General features: G+C 36.3%; 1 protein-coding gene across 2 annotated transcripts in view; it reads right to left on the reverse strand.

Annotated features, from left to right (window-relative positions):
• Window positions 1-13,866: 13,866 nt before the first annotated feature.
• tyms (thymidylate synthetase) overlaps window positions 13,867-20,583 on the reverse strand; it is a 40,614-nt gene continuing 33,897 nt past the window's right edge. The window contains exons 4-7 of one of the 2 annotated variants that reach the window (XM_082161731.1): window positions 18,230-18,331; window positions 17,217-17,392; window positions 14,855-14,926; window positions 13,867-14,059 (exon numbers count right to left, since the gene is read on the reverse strand). In XM_082161731.1, coding sequence (XP_082017857.1) covers window positions 13,922-14,059; window positions 14,855-14,926; window positions 17,217-17,392; window positions 18,230-18,331 — 488 coding nt within the window. In that variant the 3' untranslated portion in view covers window positions 13,867-13,921. The remainder of the gene's footprint in view (window positions 14,060-14,854; window positions 14,927-17,216; window positions 17,393-18,229; window positions 18,332-20,583) is intronic. The other variant, XM_082161732.1, reaches the window with a different exon arrangement.

A 20,583-nucleotide genomic window follows, 5' to 3' on the forward strand; every position in this document is an offset into this window, starting at 1 on the left:
ATAGTAAATCTGAGTTAGTAAATTCATTTCATTTGAGTTAGTAAATATTTCCGTATAGCTTTTTCCGTCTTTCTTAATTAGCATATTCAAGACATACTGTATGTAGTACATACAAATTATTTCTTCAAACAAATAACAATAATTTAATAATAATCAAACATTTATAGGTTTATTTTTAATTCCATTTAGTTTAATTTTAATAAAAATTTTCATTTTAGTGCACATTAAACATTTGATTCAAAAGGTGTTAAAAATCATATAGGCTTCATGATTTAAAGTCACGATTATGATTTATTCATGATTTATTTATTTATTTTTTATGGAAAACTGCTGTAATTTTGTATTATAAATGATTTATCCGTGTACATCATTATTATTGTTTTTTAATACATGTGTCCTCATAGTCTTTAATTACAAATAACTTCCTCTCCCTCTTGCATTGACATCTCTTCTCTCTACTGGCACGAGGGTGGGGCAACCTGTCACTCACATGAGATTGACTAATAGCAAACCACAACCATCCATCCAATTCCCCATAGACAAAATCAAATCCCATCCTACATTTGTTGTTGTTTGTGCAGCCGTTTTTGATATATATGTCACAATAGAGAAAAATAACAATAGGGAAGATTTCATGGTGACTTTAGATCGAAGAATCTGTTTTGCAAAAGCATCTTAACTTAAAGGGATAGTTCACCCAAAAATGAAAATTAGCCCATTATTTACTCACCCTGAAGCAATCCTAGGTGTATATGACATTCTTCTTTCAGACAAATTCAATCGGAGTTATATTAAAAAATTTCCTGGCTCTAAGCCTGATAATGGGAGTGAATGGCTGTTTGACTTTAGAAGTCCATTAAAGCGCATCTATTCATGATTAAAGTGTTTGAAACGGCTCTGCGGGGGTTAATAAAGGCCTTCTGAAGTGAAGCGTTTGTGTAAGAAAAATATCCATGTTTAAAACTTTATTGACTAAAATAATAGCTTCTGGCAGACGGCCGTACGCATCGATTTACGCCACAAGAGTAACCCTTGAACTTGACGCACAACGTAATGACGGCAATTGACGCCTCTCGCGGTTCAAACAAAGAGGACTGGGTAACCGTGTTCGTCATTACGTTGTGCGTCAACCCCCGCAGAGCTGTTTCAAGCCCTTTTATAATAAATTACTGCGCATACTTCAAAAACGCGAACCCGTGAGAACGCTGATGGCGTGCACAACTGCACATGCATATTACAAGTTCAGTCTATAGGTATGTGCGTTTGAATATATGTGCGCAGGCGTGTAGTCCTTCCCTACAAACCAACTCACAACAAACTACTTGTCTGGCCTTAAAATTTATAATACAGAATTTGTATTGCTTCCGCATAGCCACGCAAACCGGAATTATCCCAACAACGTTTTATCTGTACAGAGGTAAAGGGAAGGGAAGGAGGCCTTCACAAGGGAGAGACTAGTTGACACTTCAGGACTGTGTTGTCGTCGCGTCCAGGCGCAGGTCCTTCATCAGATCTGGATACGCCCTGGATCCGGCGGACTGCGGTAAACCTCGGGATAAACAGAGAGACTTATATTAGCATAGACGCCATTCTTCTTCTTTGATGTAACGAGTACATCAGGATTTATGGGAAGTGTTCCCGGTTCCGGCTGACCTAATCTATGCAGCCTAACATTGAATTATAGAAGTCTATGATGTGTTATGTGTATGCTAGGTCAAATAGATGTGTTTTTAGTCTAGCTTTGAACTGACAGAGTGTGTGTGCTTCCCGGACAATGTTAGGAAGATTGTTCCAAAGTTTTGGTGCTAAATAGGAAAAGGATAGACCGCCAGCAGTCGATTTATATATTCTAGGTATTATCAACTGGCCGGAATTTTGAGATCGCAATAGACGTGAAGGACTATAATGCGTTAAGAGCTCGCTCAAGTACTGCAGAGCTAAACCATTTAGTGCTTTGTAAGTAGTCAGCAATATTTTAAAATGTATATGATGTTTAATAGGGAGCCAGTGCAGTGTTGACAGAACAGGGCTAATATGGTCATACTTCCTGGTTCTGGTAAGAACTCGAGCTGCTGCGTTTTGGACCAACTGTAATTTGTTTATTAAGCGTGCAGGGCAACCACCCAGTAGAGCATTACAATAATCTAGCCTTGATGTCATGAATGCATGAACTAATTGTTCCGCATTTGTCAATGAGAGTATGACGTAATTTAGATATATTTTTAAGATGGAAAAATGCGGTTTTAGATTCTAGACACGTGACTTTCAAATGAGAGATTGGTATCAAAGAGCACACAGAGGTTCCTAACCGACGACGAAGACTTTACAGAGCAGCCATCAAGTGTTAGACAGTATTCTTGGTTATTACGTGAGGAAGTTTTTTTGTCCAATAATTAGAATCTCTGTTTTTTCAGAATTAAGCAGTAGGAAATTACTAGTCATCCAATTTTTTATATCAGCGGTGCATTCCATCAATTTTGTGAATTGGTAAGTTTCGCCAGGGCGTGAAGAAATATAGAGCTGCGTATCATCAGCATAACAGTGAAAACTTATTCCATGCTTCCTAATGATATCTCCCAAGGGTAGCATGTACAGAGTGAAAAGCAACGGTCCTAGTACTGAGCCTTGTGGTACGCCATACTGAACTTGTGATCGATGAGACATCTCTTCATTTACTGCTACAAACTGATAACAGTCAGATAAGTATGATTTAAACCATGCTAATGCAATTACACTAATGCCAACATAATTTTCGAGGCTATTTAAAAGAATGTTGTGGTCAATAGTATCAAATGCAGCACTAAGATTGAGAAACACTAATAGCGAGATACAACCACGATTGGATGATAAGAGCAAATCATTTGTAACTAATGAGAGCAGTCTCAGTACTATGGTACGGTCTAAATCCTGACTGAATATCCTCGCAGATATCATTTCTTTCTAAAAAGCAACATAGTTGCGGGTTGTTATATTTTGATTAGGTTTATTTCAAGTACAAAGCATTCTGATATATTTAGGTTTATTTTGGACTTTTATTTGCTTTTTTGTTTGCAAGAGCTGCAACACCGTCACTTCAGAACCGAGGCCAGGGCAGGTGTGAGCAATAAGACAGACTTGTGCCAAAATGTGCGAGTGAGTCAAGATTCAAAACCTCTTTCCCTCCCATTTTCATGAACCCTTCATAGAGAGCAGGGACACACTTCTGATGGACAATTAAATATGTCATTGTTAACCAGCTCCATCCAGGGGCTTCTGTCACTAGACCATTTTTACTGGGGGACGAGTCCCAGTGAAATACCACTGATAAATCCTTATGTGTCTTTCAGCAATCATGTAATGAGTTTTTTATAAACTGGTCAGATTTGCGAAGGAATCACTCTCATCTAATCTGTTTGTAAAATTGTTTACGATTCTGTTTCATTAGGACAGCTCATCCACACACTGAACCATTTGAAGCAGTTTCTTTCACTGAAATAGTATGTGAATTACAGTAATTTATAATTGTGTACTGTACTTGTATATAGGGAGGTATAAAAGGGTTAGTTAGGCCAAAAATGAAAATTCTGTCATAAGACTTTCATTCATCTTCGGAACACAAATTAAGATATTTTTTGATGAAATCTGAGAGCTTTCTGTCCCTCTATTGACAGCTATGCAACTGAAACTTTGACACTTCAAAAAGTTAATAAAAAGATCATAAAACTAATCCATATGAATTAAGCGCTTTAGTCCAAATCTTCTAAAGAGACTCAATCTCTTTATATGATGAACAGATTGAATTTGAAAAGATTTTGAGACAAAGAACGTCTGACTGTACATGAATCATTAGATATAAGAAATCAATGACCACAGTAATTCTAACAGGCATTACAATTAAAACGGTAACTTACATGTTGTGGCATTACTGTCGGGTCCATATCCTATATTATTACATGGCTTTGCTGAATTCCAAAGTAGAATGCGGTCTGTTATTTCTTGATAACAGACCGCTGCGAAGTATAACACACCGTTGCCATGAAAAACAGCGCGTTACTATGGACGCGGAACGGACTATTTTCTTTAGCGGAAGCAAAACAATAATTTTTAAATCAATAAACTCCTTTTTAAATCAATAATTTGTGTCAAATTATTTATTTATTTTGTAGGTAGCCATGTAATAATCGGGATAATGTATAGTGAAGCGGTTGTTATAGCGAATAACAACCGCCTCGCTATATATTATCCCTTACGTAAACGTCTGTTTGCAAGACCCGTGTCGAAATTGTGACTGAATCCACAGTTAAATGTACCGAACACACAAATTATGCTCTACTGATACATTCATAGATGAAAATAGGCCAGGCCAAAGAAGCTAGAAGCAGGCGGGGATCTGGTTCTGCAAAAGCTGTCTTTCGTCACACTATCATGTCATAATGTGACAAAATCCAAAATGATCCATTTATCAGAGCATGGTTTCAAGAAAAAGCTGGTTTTGGACTAACGAGGAAGGTTTGAGTTCTGAAACTTAAAGAATATTTTAATAGTACAATGAAATTTTCACGTCAAAAGATAAAAGAAACATTTATTTCTCAATTCATGACCCCTTTAAAAGTCATTTTAATTCTAACTTGGACATTTTAATGTAATTGGAAAAATTGTCAGATGGTCCACTTTTATGAATACTGTGATATTGCGTCAAAGCATTCTAGGCTATAAATATGCAGCTATAATAAGCATTGTCGGTTGTGAGTGAATGTTTCACGTTGATATGCAATAGTTGCATATTGTTAAAACTAATTCAGGTTTTAATATTTGTAAGACTGTCGAGTCTATTGAAAAAGGGAAAAGGAAATCGAATGTCTGACGATGGTAGATCCTGGAAACTGCAGAGAAATCCCATAAAAGAATTATGCTTATGCACACACACTAATATATATTTAATTAGAGTTGATTGGTATACTGCGTCAAGAAGTGTCAGTCATAACCTATCCAGTTTTGTCCTGTGCAATAACCTGTTTGCTTTTATGGCTCATTTGAACATATGTCTCTGTTTACCTTAATTAGTAACATATGCTTGTGTCTGTCCTTTATGAGGTAAATATGACATTTATTATATCCATGAGGAAGTGTGCATAACATACTCAACCTGAGTGCAACTTAAGCAAATAGTGGGGTAATATCATTGTTCAAATTAAAAGGATATTTGGATTCTTCATGCTCATTAGACCATTAATCTCTTTCTTATGTGTTTATATACTGTATATACATACTGTATACTGTGACTGATTTACCAAAGAATCCACAGTGAAATGTACAGAACAAACATATCATTCTCTACTGGGACAATCACAGATGAAAATAAATAACCACTTTCCTAGCATTAGGATTCTCATCTCATCCTTCATTCTCGCTAAAGTGAGACTTCAGATGACTCTGAAAGAATCATGAGACATAGTGCTGAGTAACAATACACCAGTCTTGGCAGCAGGTCGTAAATGGAGGCCAGCTAGTGCAGTGGAGGAGGCGATAGCAGCAATCAAACATGTGGACATTGTGGGGCATGTTCAGCAAGGGAGAGGAGGCCTTGGATTAACAACGAGACGTCCAGAGTGGAACAAATCCATAGCAACAGAGCTGAGGAAGATGGTGGTGGAGGAAACACATAGACAGGAGAAAACAGAAAGGTGGGCTAAGGCAGTCTCCTGTGGTAAACAAGGACAGTGGACACGGTGGGATAGGGTGGAGAAAACATCATTCCAACACCAACTAATCTCCATCAGTGGTTGGGTGAAGATGCAGGGTGTGCTCTCTGCTCCAGCCCAGCTTCGCTCAAGCACATACTGACAGGGTGTTAAGTCAGCCTCACCCGGGGTCGTTACACGTGGCGTCATGACCAAGTCCTTAATAATAAACCAGATCTTAAACCAGATGGAATGGATAATATGCTGATTGTTCCAATCCAATCTGACTTCTGACCTATAATGCTGCTTGACTCATAATCATACACTGTTCGTTCATTGGCCAGAGGAGAACTGGCCCCCCCAACTGAGCCTGGGTTCTCCCAAGGCTTTTTTCTCCATTCTGTCACCTGATGGGAGTTTTGATTCCTTGCCACTGCCGCCTTTTTTGCCCTTTTTCACCTCTGTTGCCATTGGCTTTTGGCTTGCTTAGTTGGGGACATTTAATTTAATATTCAACAATATTATTGATTTGCCTGCATTGACACCATTACATGAGAACTGAACTGAGTTGGACGATGACATCAAGGTTTTCTCCAGAGCGGCTTTATATACATACATACATATATATATATATATATAAAAATGAACTAAATTAATAACTTTTTTACAACAAAAATGAAACATCACTGAATTTACTTAAGCTGGACTGTGACGCTATTTTCTTCTGGAAACAAACTGTGTTGCATTATTTTCCTGTTATCTCTGTAAAGCTGCTTTGAAACAATCTATATTGTAAAAAAGCGCTATATAAATAAATGTGACTTGATTTGACAGAGGCCAATGGGCAAATTTGACCAGGGTTAAACCCCTACTCTTTTTCTAAAGGACATCCTGGGATTTTTAATGACCACAGAGAGTCAGGACCTCAGTTTAACGTCTCATCCGAAGGACGGTGCTTTTTGACAGTATAGGGTCCCCATTACTATACTGGGGTGTTACAGTCCACAGGGTGAGCACCCCCTGCTGGCCTCACTAACACCTCCACCAGCAGTAACTTAGTTTTCTCAGGAGGTCTCCCATCCAGGTACTGACCAGGCTCAACTCTGCTTAGTTCAGTGGGCAACCAGTCTTGAGCTACAGGGTGATATGGCTGCTAGTCATAAGAGCCTTGCCCCCACCCTTGAGGAAAAACGTATTACCATCAATTCTTTACCACCAGTGAGTGACTCCTGGTTGGTTCCTGTGACACCATTATCACTGTTGAGCCCTCTGGAGATGAGATGGGCTCATTCACGAAACATCAGTGAAAGGGGTGCCCACCTGATGACGTACATACCCTCCCATATTTATTGACATTCCTGTCTCCCATAATTCCAATCCTATCCTGCAACAACAAAGTACCTGCAAATTTCAAGACCAAGGATTGAATTGGTACGTGCTCGCACATAAAGTATGTTTACATCTCATCCTGTTTAAAAACTGATTATTTGAGTGTGCTGTATGCAGATGAAACTGAATATACTAGTTGTGAGTTGGGTAATTAATTTGTACTAGTGCAAAGTGCTCGTGCAAAATAAGTTTGTATGTGTGTTTTTAGTAATTGTTGGTTTGGTGTGTTTGAGTGCTCATTGTTACAATTACACAGCAAAAGTTCAGTGATTTTTTTATTTGTGCATGGTAAAAAGCAAATACAGATGACATAATGACATACAATAAATATGGAAAACTACATGGTTGCAAAATATTTATAATGGTGATATTAGGGTGACATGTATTTGGGTGTCTGTGTACAGGTAGCAGGAGTTTAGATTAGATTAGATTTACATTAGTGTCAACTTTGTTGTCATTGTGCAGATTACAATTATAGAGACAATGAAAGACAGTTAGCGTCTTTTATGTTTAGTTGGTGAATAGCATAGGCTACTATTACACAGTAGCGATAACGTTAAGCGCACCAGAATAAAATATAAGATTCAGAAGTAAACGGTGTAGCTGACTTACAGATTCAGTTAACATCCACAAATGAATAAGCGCGACGATTCAGGGAGCAGGCTACACAGTGAACTCCGAGAAAGCGCTACGCTTGAGCAAACAGTTTGTGAATAGGCTACTACAAATGATGGCCGTGAATAAAATATAACATTCAGAAGTAAACAGTGTAGCTGACAGAGTGTTTATGTCAGAATGTTTATTTTTAAACCACAACCTTCTAAACATCATCTAAACATCTTCAATGTGTGCTTATTTTACTGATATATTTAACGATGTCTTTTGCATTTCTAATCCAAACAACGTCAAACTTTGCACTGCACTTATTTGTGCCTGTAGAAAGACACCTGTCAAGTTTGAAATCCATCGGACTAACGGTTCGAGAGATATGCGAATAATAGACACACGTTCCTGTAATTTATAGATAGATATGCAGAAATATAGAGGATTATGAAATCTGTAAGGTTTTGTACAATTTATAACAACTTGGTATACTAACAAGCCAAATGACTACTTGGTGATGTGTATCACTATCATTGTTAAATGATGCATACAGTGGGTACGGAAAGTATTCAGACCCCCTTAAATTTTTCACTCTTTGTTATATTGCAGCCATTTGCTAAAATCATTTAAGTTCATTTTTTGTCCTCATTATTGTACACACAGCACCCCATATTGACAGAAAAACACAGAATTGTTGACATTTTTGCACATTTATTAAAAAAGAAAAACTGAAATATCACATGGTCCTAAGTATTCAGACCCTTTGCTGTGACACTCATATATTTAACTCAGGTGCTGTCCATTTCTTCTGATCATCCTTGAGATGGTTCTACACATAGACATGTATAGAAAGGCTAGATAGCTTACCGGCGCTGAGAGCCAATGGGACCCGACGACGTCACACGGCGGCCATCTTAGGACAGGACCGCTCGTCCAGTTATAACATTAAAGTCTATTGTGCATGTAGTGCTGAAATAACTATATTTTGCTCAATTTTCAACCGATTTTCAAACGGCTTGGTGTGTCATAAACGTCAGGGATGCGGCTATTTAACTGCATACTTGTGAAAAATTATAGCCACAAACGGCATCAGCACAAATCATAGCCACGTTAATAAGGTTTGTAATAAACCAAACCGTTTGTAAATCCGTCAAGAATTCAGCAAGTTACGAGCATTTTAGTTGGCGTATGTCACTCACCTTCCGTCCACAGCAGCAGGGAGCAGCAGCGCAGTCTCCTGACCTAAGATGGCCGCCAAGTGACGACACAGCTGACTCCGCCTTGAGCCATCTAGCCTTTCTATACATGTCTATGGTTCTACACCTTCATTTGAGTCCAGCTGTGTTTGATTATACTGATTGTACTTGATTAGGAAAGCCACACACCTGTCTATATAAGACCTTACAGCTCACAGTGCATGTCAGAGCAAATGAGAATCAAGAGGTCAAAGGAACTGCCTGAAGAGCTCAGAGACAGAATTGTGGCAAGGCACAGATCTGGCCAAGGTTACAAAAAAATTTCTGCTTCACTTAAGGTTCCTAAGAGCACAGTGGCCTCCATAATCCTTAAATGGAAGACGTTTGGGACGACCAGAACCCTTCCTAGAGCTGGCCATCCGGCCAAACTGAGCTATCGGGGGAGAAGAGCCTTGGTGAGAGAGGTAAAGAAGAACCCAAAGATCACTGTGGCTGAGCTCCAGAGATGCAGTCAGGAGATGGGAGAAAGTTGTAGTAAGTCAACCATCACTGCAGAGACGGAAGCCTCTCCTCAGTGCAAGACACATGAAAGCACACCTGAAGGACTCCAAGATGGTGATAAATAAGATTCTCTGGTCTGATGAGACCAAGATAGAACTTTTTGGCCTTAATTCTAAGCGGTATGTGTGGAGAAAACCAGGCACTGCTCATCACCTGTCCAATACAGTCTCAACAGTGAAGCATGGTGGTGGCAGCATCATGCTGTGGGGGTGTTTTTCAGCTGCAGGGACAGGACGACTGGTTGCAATCGAGGGAAAGATGAATGCGGCCAAGTAGGGATATCCTGGACGAAAACCTTCTCCAGAGTGCTCTGGACCTCAGGTTCACCTTCCAACAAGACAATGACCCTAAGCACACAGCTAAAATAACGAAGGAGTGGCTTCACAACAACTCCGTGACTGTTCTTGAATGGCCCAGCCAGAGCCCTGACTTAAACCCAATTGAGCATCTCTGGAAAGACCTGAAAATGGCTGTCCACCAACGTTTACCATCCAATCTGACAGAACTGGAGAGGATCTGCAAGGAGGAATGGCAGAGGATACCCAAATCCAGGTGTGAAAATCTTGTTGCATCTTTCCCAAAAAGACTCATGGCTGTATTAGATGAAAAGGGTGCTTCTACTAAATACTGAGCAAAGGGTCTGAATACTTAGGACCATGTGATATTTCAGGTTTTCTTTTTTATAGGGCTGTAATCAACCAAAGAAAATCTTGGTCGACTGAAGTCCTGAAATTTTCGACTAAAAATTACGTTAGGAAAAAAAACGCAGTACTTGGTAGCCTTGTTGTCCGCCTAAAATAATTATAAATAAACATAAAAAACTAGTAGGCTATTTGCAGTATATTAAATCGTTTTTGACCTAATTATTTTGCACTGAAATGAGTCTGACAGTGACACACGAGTCTGTCGGCTCTGACAGCGTTGCATCACGTGCACCTGCGCAATATCATAGCCTAGTAAGCCTACGATTTCCGAAAATAGTACTATGTTGTCAACTAGTGATATCATCACAAGAACTTTTGAAGAATATGCAACATAATTTAAACAATTGTTTTTGTCATGTGTATTATAATAACTGACAGACACTATCATTTCAGCCGCTCTGTGGAGCTCAGCTTCGCGGCTGAGACACGAATAGACTATTAACTTTTTTTTTTTTAAATGCGGCCACACTGCCGATGTCTTTGTTGACATGGTAGAAGAGGACTGACTGACTATGAATTAAACGCTCTCACAATTAAATAAATAATATTCAGCAAACCTTCTAGTAGCCTACTTTCTTCAATCTGTCTCTCTTCTCCAGTGGGTTGGGCAACCTCGTGTCACAAAAGAAGTGAAAATAAGGGGGGTGTTCGTTCTGAAGACAGACTGTTACTGTGAAACAGGGGTGCTCTGAAAACACCCCCATTAGCAATTAGTGCTTTCCACCTGATGAAATGAACGCGGCAAAACTGATCAAAATGAACGCGGCAAAAAAACGACCAATCAGAATTTTGGTCGAGCCAGAACGTATCGACCAACTAATCGACTAGGCGATTACAGCCCTACTTTTTTAATAAATGTGCAAAAATGTCAACAATTCTGTGTTTTTCTGTCAATATGGGGTGCTGTGTGTACAATAATGAGGAAAAAAATTAACTTAAATGATTTTAGCAAATGGCTGCAATATAACAAAGAGTGAAAAATGTAAGGGGTTCTGAATACTTTCCGTACCCACTGTATAAACAACAGGATATCAGAATTTGGTCATTTTTGTCACTCACCTGTTTAACTAAAAAGTTAATTGAAAGTCATGCATGGCATGATGCTTAGTACATACTACAAAATATCTTTATTGTCCATACACTCTTAAAGGTCCAATTGGGGGATTTTACCTCTTTTTCAGGGCCAATCTATCAGTAAATTAATTTATTCCAATGTACATGAAGTCTTGAAAGTACTGAAGTACCAGTACTCAGTGTTGTAGATGAGCTTATAAATGTGTTGAATGTTTAGCATTATGTTTATCTTTGAGTATACATTAGTTATGAAAGGTATTGCATTCAAATAATGCAGAACTCCATTGCTCTTTTAAATATATTGTTAAAAGCCAAAAGGGGGCAGCAAAGTAGAAGTACAAAAATTATAATTTGCTAAGCATGTTTTGTGTAACTCTGCTCTGAAGCGCTTGTCCAAGGATGAACTAGATTTAAAGGGAGGGTTTGCCTTTTTTCCCTTGGTTGAACATTATTAAAGTTAGAGCTTATTTAGAAATATCAGCCAGTGATATATCCTCATATATTTATCACAAATAAATATATGCATTTATTTGATTTAAAAAAACAAAACAAAAAACAGTAATATTGTGAAATATTATGACAATTTAAAATGACTTTTCTATTTTAATATATTTTAAACTGTAATTTATTCCTGTGATCAAAGCTGAATTTTCAGCATTATTACTCCAGTCTTCAGTGTCACATGATCATTCAGAAATCATTCTAATATGATGATTTGATGCTCAAGAAACATTTATGATTATTATCAATGTTGAAAACAGTTATTTACATTTTTATTTCATGATGCTATGATGAATTGAAAGTTCAAAAGAACAGCATTTATCTGAAATCTAAAGCTTTTGTAACATTAAACACTACCGTTCAAAAGTTTGGGGTCAGTAAGAATTTTATTTTTTGGGGGAAAGAAATTAAATAAATCAATACTTTTATTCATCAAGGATGAGTTAAACTGATCAAAAGTTACAGTAAAGAAATGTATAATGTTAGAAAATATTCTATTTTAAATAAATGCTGTTCTTTTGAACTTTCTATTCATCAAAGAATTTTGAAAAAAAAAAAATGTACACAACTGTTTTCAACATTGATAATAATAATGAATGTTTCTTGAGCATCAAATCATCATATTAGAATGATTTCTGAAGGATCATGTGACACTGAAGACTGGAGTAATGATGCTGAAAATTCAGCTTTGATCACAGGAATAAATTAGTTTAAAATATATTAAAATAGAAAAGTCATTTTAAATTTTCATAATATTTCACAATATTACTGTTTTTTTTTTTATCAAATAAATGCAGCCTTGGTGAGCAAGAGATACTTCTTTTAAAAACAAAAAAATCTTACTTACCCCAAACTTTTGAACGGTAGTGTACATTTACTTATAGTTTCAAGATTCAAAACAGGAAAACCATTATGATTTCATTTGTAGGGTGAAAAGTGTTGCAACTTTCCCTGAAGAAACAACTACTGACGGTAGGTAATTCCCATAATAATTTGGCTGGCTTTGGATTCACCTCATCCCAATAAAATGTTATGGGTTATTCTTCAATTGAAATGAGACAATTATTGCTATGTAAAATCAAGTCAATTTAATTTTGTACAGCACTTTTTCATAATACACAGTAGTCACATTTATCAGATTAGAGCAGGGCGATAATAGTTAACATTTTGCAATTATACAAGCAATATTTTTGTTCAATAAAATTTTATTTGAAATAATTTTAGGGAAATAGGCTTACTAATGAAGTGCTACACATGAAATGGTTAGAAAGTTAAAAAAATATATGAAAATGAGTAAGAATGAAGTAACTCAGCATGCGCCCCACAGATCAACCAACACAATGACCTTTGCACACAGAAAATAGTCCAATCTGACATCCATTGTTGAAACACCACAGATAAAAAATTTGGGGGACAAAAAGTTCTCAAAATATAGGCCTAATAAAGATGATTTTTTTTATTAATTCTAAGATGTCACATTAAATCTATATTTATAATATAACCACTTTGTGTTAAAAATGTAATGTTGTTGCAATTAAATCCCAGGATTCCTCATGTATGGTGCAGGGGGGAGATTTTTACATGAAATCTCAAACTCAATTAAATATGTATGTTAAAACACAAATTTTCACTCTGCAAAAGTACAAATATGCAACCCTTTTATGATTTATTGGTATTTAAAGTTTATTTCAAACATTGCAAAGTAGAAAGACAGCACTTGCCACTGCCAGGGTTCCTACACATTTTCAGTCTCAAAATTCCATTGCTACTTTTCCAGACTAAAATGTCCAAACCTCTCTAGAATTTTCAGACCATATTCAACATCTTCCGATACCAACTGTGCGTTCTCGCTCTCTTCTCTCTGATGGCAAATTGTGAGACGCATTATGTAAAATGCCCATCTCGGCGAGTATTCAGGAGTATTCAGCAAAAGAAAGAAAATGCTTGTTTTGTAAAAAGTATTGGATCCGTGCATTAGCTCTTAAAGTGACAGCTTTTTTCCATACTTTTCCAAACTGCGTAGGAACCCAATGACCCTTCTCATGCATCAACTAGATCAGTTGGACAAATAGCGAAATCATTAAAGGCAGGTTGGTTGACTAGGCAGATTCACCTCTGGGTCTGCTATTTACAACCAATCGGATGTCGGCATAAATATAGAATGAAGACAAATCTATGTAAAAAGTAACACATTCTTTTATTTAACAAATTTTGTAAAAGATGATTATAAAGTCTAAACAGCCATTTGCATTTTGATTGAAGGATGGGGGTTATAGTCGTAGATCTCAAAATCCTCCACAGAGAAGTCATTAATTTGTTCAACTTTGCGTTTGATCTTGAGTTTGGGGAACGGACGTGGCTCTCGCTGAATCTGTGGGTACAGGACATGTTAGAAACACACTTTTTAAACTGTAGATAAGTACACACACCATTATGTCACGATTTCCCGTGTCTTGTGTGTTCTAGGACTTTTATTATGAAGTCTATTTTATGTTTTCAATGTTCCCTTTGTTCTCTTCTTGTTGTTTGTTCCTGTTTGCCTTTGTTTCTATAGTTACCCTTGTTTGTTTCCATGACAATGTATTACCCACACCTGTTCCTTGTTAGGCTTTTGTTACCCGGTGTATACATATACCCCTGTGTTTCAGTTGCCTTTTGTTGGTCGTTGTCTTTTCATACATGTTTATAAAGCTGTTGTGTTTCTGTTCCACCATTTGGATTATTATGGCTTATCTTTGTTTAAATGTTTGTTTAATAAACTATTGTTGCAAACAGATCCTCACCTCTCCTTTTCCCTACACAACCGTAACAAATATGTTCATAATATATAGGAATATTGATATTGGAATTTTATTTGTACAGTTATTGATGGGTGAAGGTGAAATAATTTAACAATGAAAGTTTAATTAAAAAATACCAACAGAAATCCAAATGCCTATTAAAGATACTAAAGATAAGTAGATCCCCAGAAGTAACTTCCTACAGTTATTTCTTATTTATCATCAATCTCATACATGGACTAAGAATCTATATGCCCTAATGTTTTGAGAAATGAGAGAGGAAAAAAACACACACAATACACTTTTTAATGGGGTGTACTTTGGCTTTTTCACACCACTGTAGAGGAATGTAGATAGATTAGTTTTATGGAATTTATGAAACATACCTGCTCTTTCAAAGGCTCAATGTGGTTGGTATAGATGTGGGCATCACCTATTGTATGCACAAAATCTCCAGGCTAGGGAAAATAAAAATGAGTACAAAATATATTCAGCTAGTTCAAGTTTGGTTAGTCTGTCCATAAAATAGTATGAATGCAGATTTCACAAGCTATGATCTTCATGAAATTGTAAGGCACAAATGTTAAATAAAATTAAATAAAACTAGTTGGATTAATGGATATATACATATATACACACACACACATATATATTTCCTTTGTGAAAAATTAGTGTTTAATTGTGATTGATGTGCATTTGAAGTGTACTTTAAATAGTTTTTATATGTACATAAGATATACCCATTTGCAGATAATATAATATTAATGAAATAAAAGGCAATCAGTGTACTTAAAGTACACTAAATTAAACTAAATTGCCAATTCATCATTACAAATGTAGAATTACAAATAAATGCTTATTCTAAAGTTAAGCTAACTGCATCTAAACTAAAACTATAATACTAGGGCTGTCACGATTCCTCAATTAAATTCGAGTTCTCGATTAAAAAAAAATTCTCGATTGAAATTCTCATGTTGTCGAGTAACCCGCAAAATACCGTAAGTGAAGTGGCGCATTCCACGGACGAGAATCCATGAACCGCATTATTAGACCATTTTCTAAGGCTACACGACATGATAATAACCATTTAAAAAAAGAAACCTAGAGCATAGTGCTTGCTATTGTGAATTCACAATGGCTGTGATTCAATTAAATAAATATATGCCCTGCAGATTTATATGCGCTCTATTTATATGCGTGTAGGTTACGTGCGTCTCGGAGTGGCTCTGTTCACAGTAAATGCTGTTCCACATGAACTCTTATCTTTTACATGTGTGGAGCATGTCTCAAACTCTCTGCATATGCTGTGAGTTTGGGTTGCTTATAACGTTTATCTGGGAATGTAGTGTGGCCATTTCATCAGATTTGATGATTGTGTATGGTAAATAATGTTTTTTAACAGAGTTGTTCTATAAAACCATGATTACTTGTTTTCGATACTTTATTTGAACCAAATATTGTTTCCTAGTTTTTATTATACATGTATTTTAAGACATTTTAAAGGCTAAGGGTCTTTGCTTAGGTTGATTTTTACTACCACAAAAAATATCAGATTATTTATATATATATATATATATATATATATATATATATATATATATTTATTCATTTAATTGAAATTTGTCAGAAAACATTACATTCAGTTCCCACTTAAGAATATTCTTTAAGGGTGTGTTCACACTTGTAATTTGGTTCGCTTGATACCAAACCTAAAGGCATAGGGATATGTTTACAACCTGATTAGTCAGCTTTAATTACATATATTCCGCAACGGAACTTACCAAGCATCCAAAACAATGCTGTGTGCTAGGCAAAATGCCCTTGTTGTATGTGCGTAGCCTACATATGATGGTATTTTGACCAGCTAAGATCTTGTGAAGACATTATAAAATGTGTAAAGGAGTCAAAACAGCGTCACACACACAAACGAAGATCTGCAGCGAAGAGACGCGTTCTGATGCCTGTACCTGTGCCTGTGACGGGCAACATCACGACTATGGCGAGAAAAAACAGATATGCTTCAGCATTCTGTCCTTTCTAGGGTCACATCTTGTGACATCAAGTCCCGCTTTTGGTTCGCTTTCATGTCTTTGTTGCGTTCGCACTAGAGTTTGTTTGGGAGCGGACTGAGACCCATCTTTTCAGCAGTCTTGGTCCGCTTGTTTGGTGGCATCAGGGTTCGGATGGCACGCACCAGGGTTTGTTTTAATCGAACCAAACATGCCAAGTGTAAACACACCCTTATAGTTAATTTTTTTCCATAATAAGTGCTCTTTAAGTATGCTTCAGTGCACTTTTTGTGTTACAAGGGTTGGTACACAAACCAAAATTTCCATACTGAGGTCTAATAAATAACTCAACCAATATACATCTGTATACCTACATATCTGTTCCAAGTTTCTAGTTTTCTCAAAACAATATTAAAGGGTTAGTTCCCCCAAAAATGAAAATTCTGTCATCAAAAAAATATCTTCCTTAGTAATCTGAAGATGAACTACAGTCTTACGGGACTGGAACGACATGAGGTGAGTAAATGATGACACAATTTTCATTGATGGGTGAAATAACCTTTTAAATGTCCATATACTTAACTGACAAGAGTAGCTATTTTAATGATTATACGTTGCATCAAATCATGCATAATAATGGATATGTGATGAATACCAGATAAGTGTACATTATCCCTTACATTTACAGTATGCAGGAAGATGCCCTTTTACAGATCATCAGATTTTGAAATATGTTCACCTTGAGTCCAGTGATGTGGGCAATCATGTAGGTGAGTAGAGCGTAGCTGGCAATGTTGAATGGCACACCCAGACCCATGTCACCAGAGCGCTGGTACAGCTGGCACGACAACTCACCGTCTGACACATAAAACTGGCATAACGCATGGCAGGGGGGCAATGCCATCATAGGGAGATCTGTCAATAAAATGGATCCTTTTGTCATCATGCATACATGTCAAATAAAACAATATTAGATGAAAAACTGGTAACACTTTACAATAAGGTTTCATTTCACTAATAATGAACAATACTTCTACAGCATTTATTAATCTTAGTTAATGTTTCAGCATTTACTAATACATTATTAAAACCAAAATTTGTTAACATTAATGCACTGTGAACTAACATGAACAAACAATGAACAAACTGTATTTTTATATATGTAACAAGTGTATTGTTGACTGTTAGTTCATGTTAATTAATACATTAACTAATGTTAACAAATAAGACCTTATAGTAAAGTGTCACCAAAAGACTTATAAAAAAACAAACAAAAAAACCTTAAACTTTAATATTTGACTAACTTAAAAGAAAAAAAAGAAAAGAAAAATAACTTAAACCTTGGCAACTAACTGACCTTTAGTTACTATACTAGTTTCCAACTAAAATTAAAACAAACTATTACAAAACATTTTGATAACTAAAAAAAGAGTGAAATAAAATATTAGATAAACAACAAACGAAAATGAAAAATGTTGCCTGACAGCAACTAACTTAAAAATGAAAAGGTAAATAAAACTTCAACTTAAAAATAAATGAAAGCTATATATATATATATATATATATATATATATATATATATATATATATAAAAAAAAATAAAAATGATAAAAGCACTTAAAATTGCCATCCTAAAATTTTAATTAAATGAAAACATAAATAAAAGCAAATTCAAAATATTAATAGATACCAAAGAAATATATAAATTATATTAAAATAACACTGCTGGAAGGTTACACATTTGATTCAGACCTTTGGGGTTCCAAGCACACATGATGATCCTCCTGTCTTCTGGGTTTGACTTGATGGTGTCAATCACTTTCTGTAACTGGTCAACACCTTGCCCAGAGTAATCTTCATAGAGAGATGAAATCATAGCCTAGCTTAGACACAAATTCTTACCATACATACATTAAAAGAAATTTCAAATTTTCACTAGTCTCTCAGTTAATGAGGTCTTAAATACTGCATGAATAATAATCGGTGTCTACAGTCACCTACACTATGCAACCTAATGGCTTGACCTGCCCTGATAACAATTATACAACAATTTTAAAGTGCCCCTATTATGCTTTTTCATATATGACCTTTCATGGAGTGTGCATTGCAATATAGTTGTTTGTGAATGTAAAAGGTCTGCAAAGTTTCAAAGACTAAAGTGCAGATAAATTGAGTTATTGTCTCCGAAAAGAACGAACCGATTCTGAACAGCTGCCTGAAACGAGTCATCAGTAATTCCAGTCTTACTTCCTGCATGAACCTATGTAAGTTTGTAACAATTTAGCATAATGCCCATCAATGGTATTCCTTGGTTGCCCGTGAACAATGTCTACTTTGAACCTGCTCTCAAACATTGTATTGTTGAGAAGACGCTGTTTTGAGCAAATACAATTTGCATGTACTTCCAAAGGAAGAGAACACCGGCTCGAATTAATACAGTAAAACCGACGCCATCGTTACTGTTCGTATCACTGTGTATCAAGTTGAGGAAGCCTCCAGAGCTGAAATTCAGGAAGGGTAATGAGCGGTTTGTTTCCAACCATAGACTGTATAAAACAATGGACACTACGTCCGTCTGTGACGTCACCTGTAGGTTTCTGAAGAGCATTTTTGAAGCCCAAAGTGGGCAGAGCCTGCCGTCGCCATCCTGGCAGCGCGTCATTGTGCGTCACTTCCGGATAAACGAAAATGGGCAAAGAGGCGGGATTAGCTAAAGTGACGTGACAGCTAACAGACAGCAGACAAACGGCTAGTAGTGACAGCAGTGGCAATCCACCTGTCACTCAAGTGGCCACGCACTTAATTATGCAGAACTTTTTCAGAGTAAAAAAAAAAAATTCACCCCCCTCACAGTTGTCACTTCAAGAAACAAACCACTTTTTGTACCAGGCTGTAGGGGTATGCGATATATATCACAATTGTTGTTTTAACGATGTGCATTTGACATTGTCGAGTATAGCCTATCCCTCACACACACACACACACACACACACACACACACACACACACACACACACACACACACACACACACACACACACACACACACACACACACACACACACACACAGAGAGTGCATGCATACTCTACGTGATTTAGTCTTGTAGATTAGACTAGTGCACGCTTTCACTGCCTGATTTAGTCTTTATTTATATTATTTAGCAATAAATATCACAAGAGTGCAGTTTTTCTACAAATATCGTGATATTGATTTGATAAGTTTAATAAACAAGAAATTAATATTAAGTGACTTACATTTTAGACACCATATTGGCAGTTTTTGCTCTATTTCACCCAAAAAATAGTTCAAAACAAAGCCACACACAGCGTTGTTTCCTTACTGAGTGAATCAGCTTTTTGAACGAATCAGTTGACTAGGATAGATTAAGATAGTCAAATGCTTCTTTCCTTGAACGAATCAGCCGTTTGAATGAATCTCAATGGTTCGCTCATTAACAGTGACTTGCTGCCACCTACTAGGGATGTCCCGATACCACTTTTTCACTTCCGATACCGATACCGATGCCGCAGCTTTGGCTATTTGCCGATACCGATATCAATCCGATATTTTTATTTTATTCTTGAACTAATACTACTAATAATAAAATATATGGAAGCACTTTGCACAATTAGCCACATAAAAACATCTCACTCAAATGGAGAACAAATACTTCTCCAGTATATCCACAACAGCAGCTGATAATGAAAGACTGCCACCCTTTATTCAAAAGACCTTGAGATATGTTTGGTAACCTGAATGAATTTAAAATTAATTTGCTATATTTCAGATCAATATATTTGTTTCCTTAAAATTTTAATTAACTTTAACTTTATTCTCATATGAATTATAAATAATTTATTTCTGTATAAAATAATACTACCATTAAAAACATGATTTGATTTTCTGTTTTATTCAATGTAGAATGTGTAACTTAAAAATAAACAGAGTTGTGCTGTTTTAGGACAAGAAATAAAAACCAATGCAATATGATGAATGTCCAAAAGATGAGATCATTTTTGCTTTTAAACTGTGTGTGTGTGTGTGTGTGTGTGTGTGTGTGTGTGTGTGTGTGTGTGTGTGTGTGTGTGTGTGTGTTTTTTGGGT

This window comes from Leuciscus leuciscus, assembly GCF_965113295.1.
Source record: "Leuciscus leuciscus genome assembly, chromosome: 2".
NCBI classification, from domain to species: Eukaryota; Metazoa; Chordata; class Actinopteri; order Cypriniformes; family Leuciscidae; genus Leuciscus; species Leuciscus leuciscus.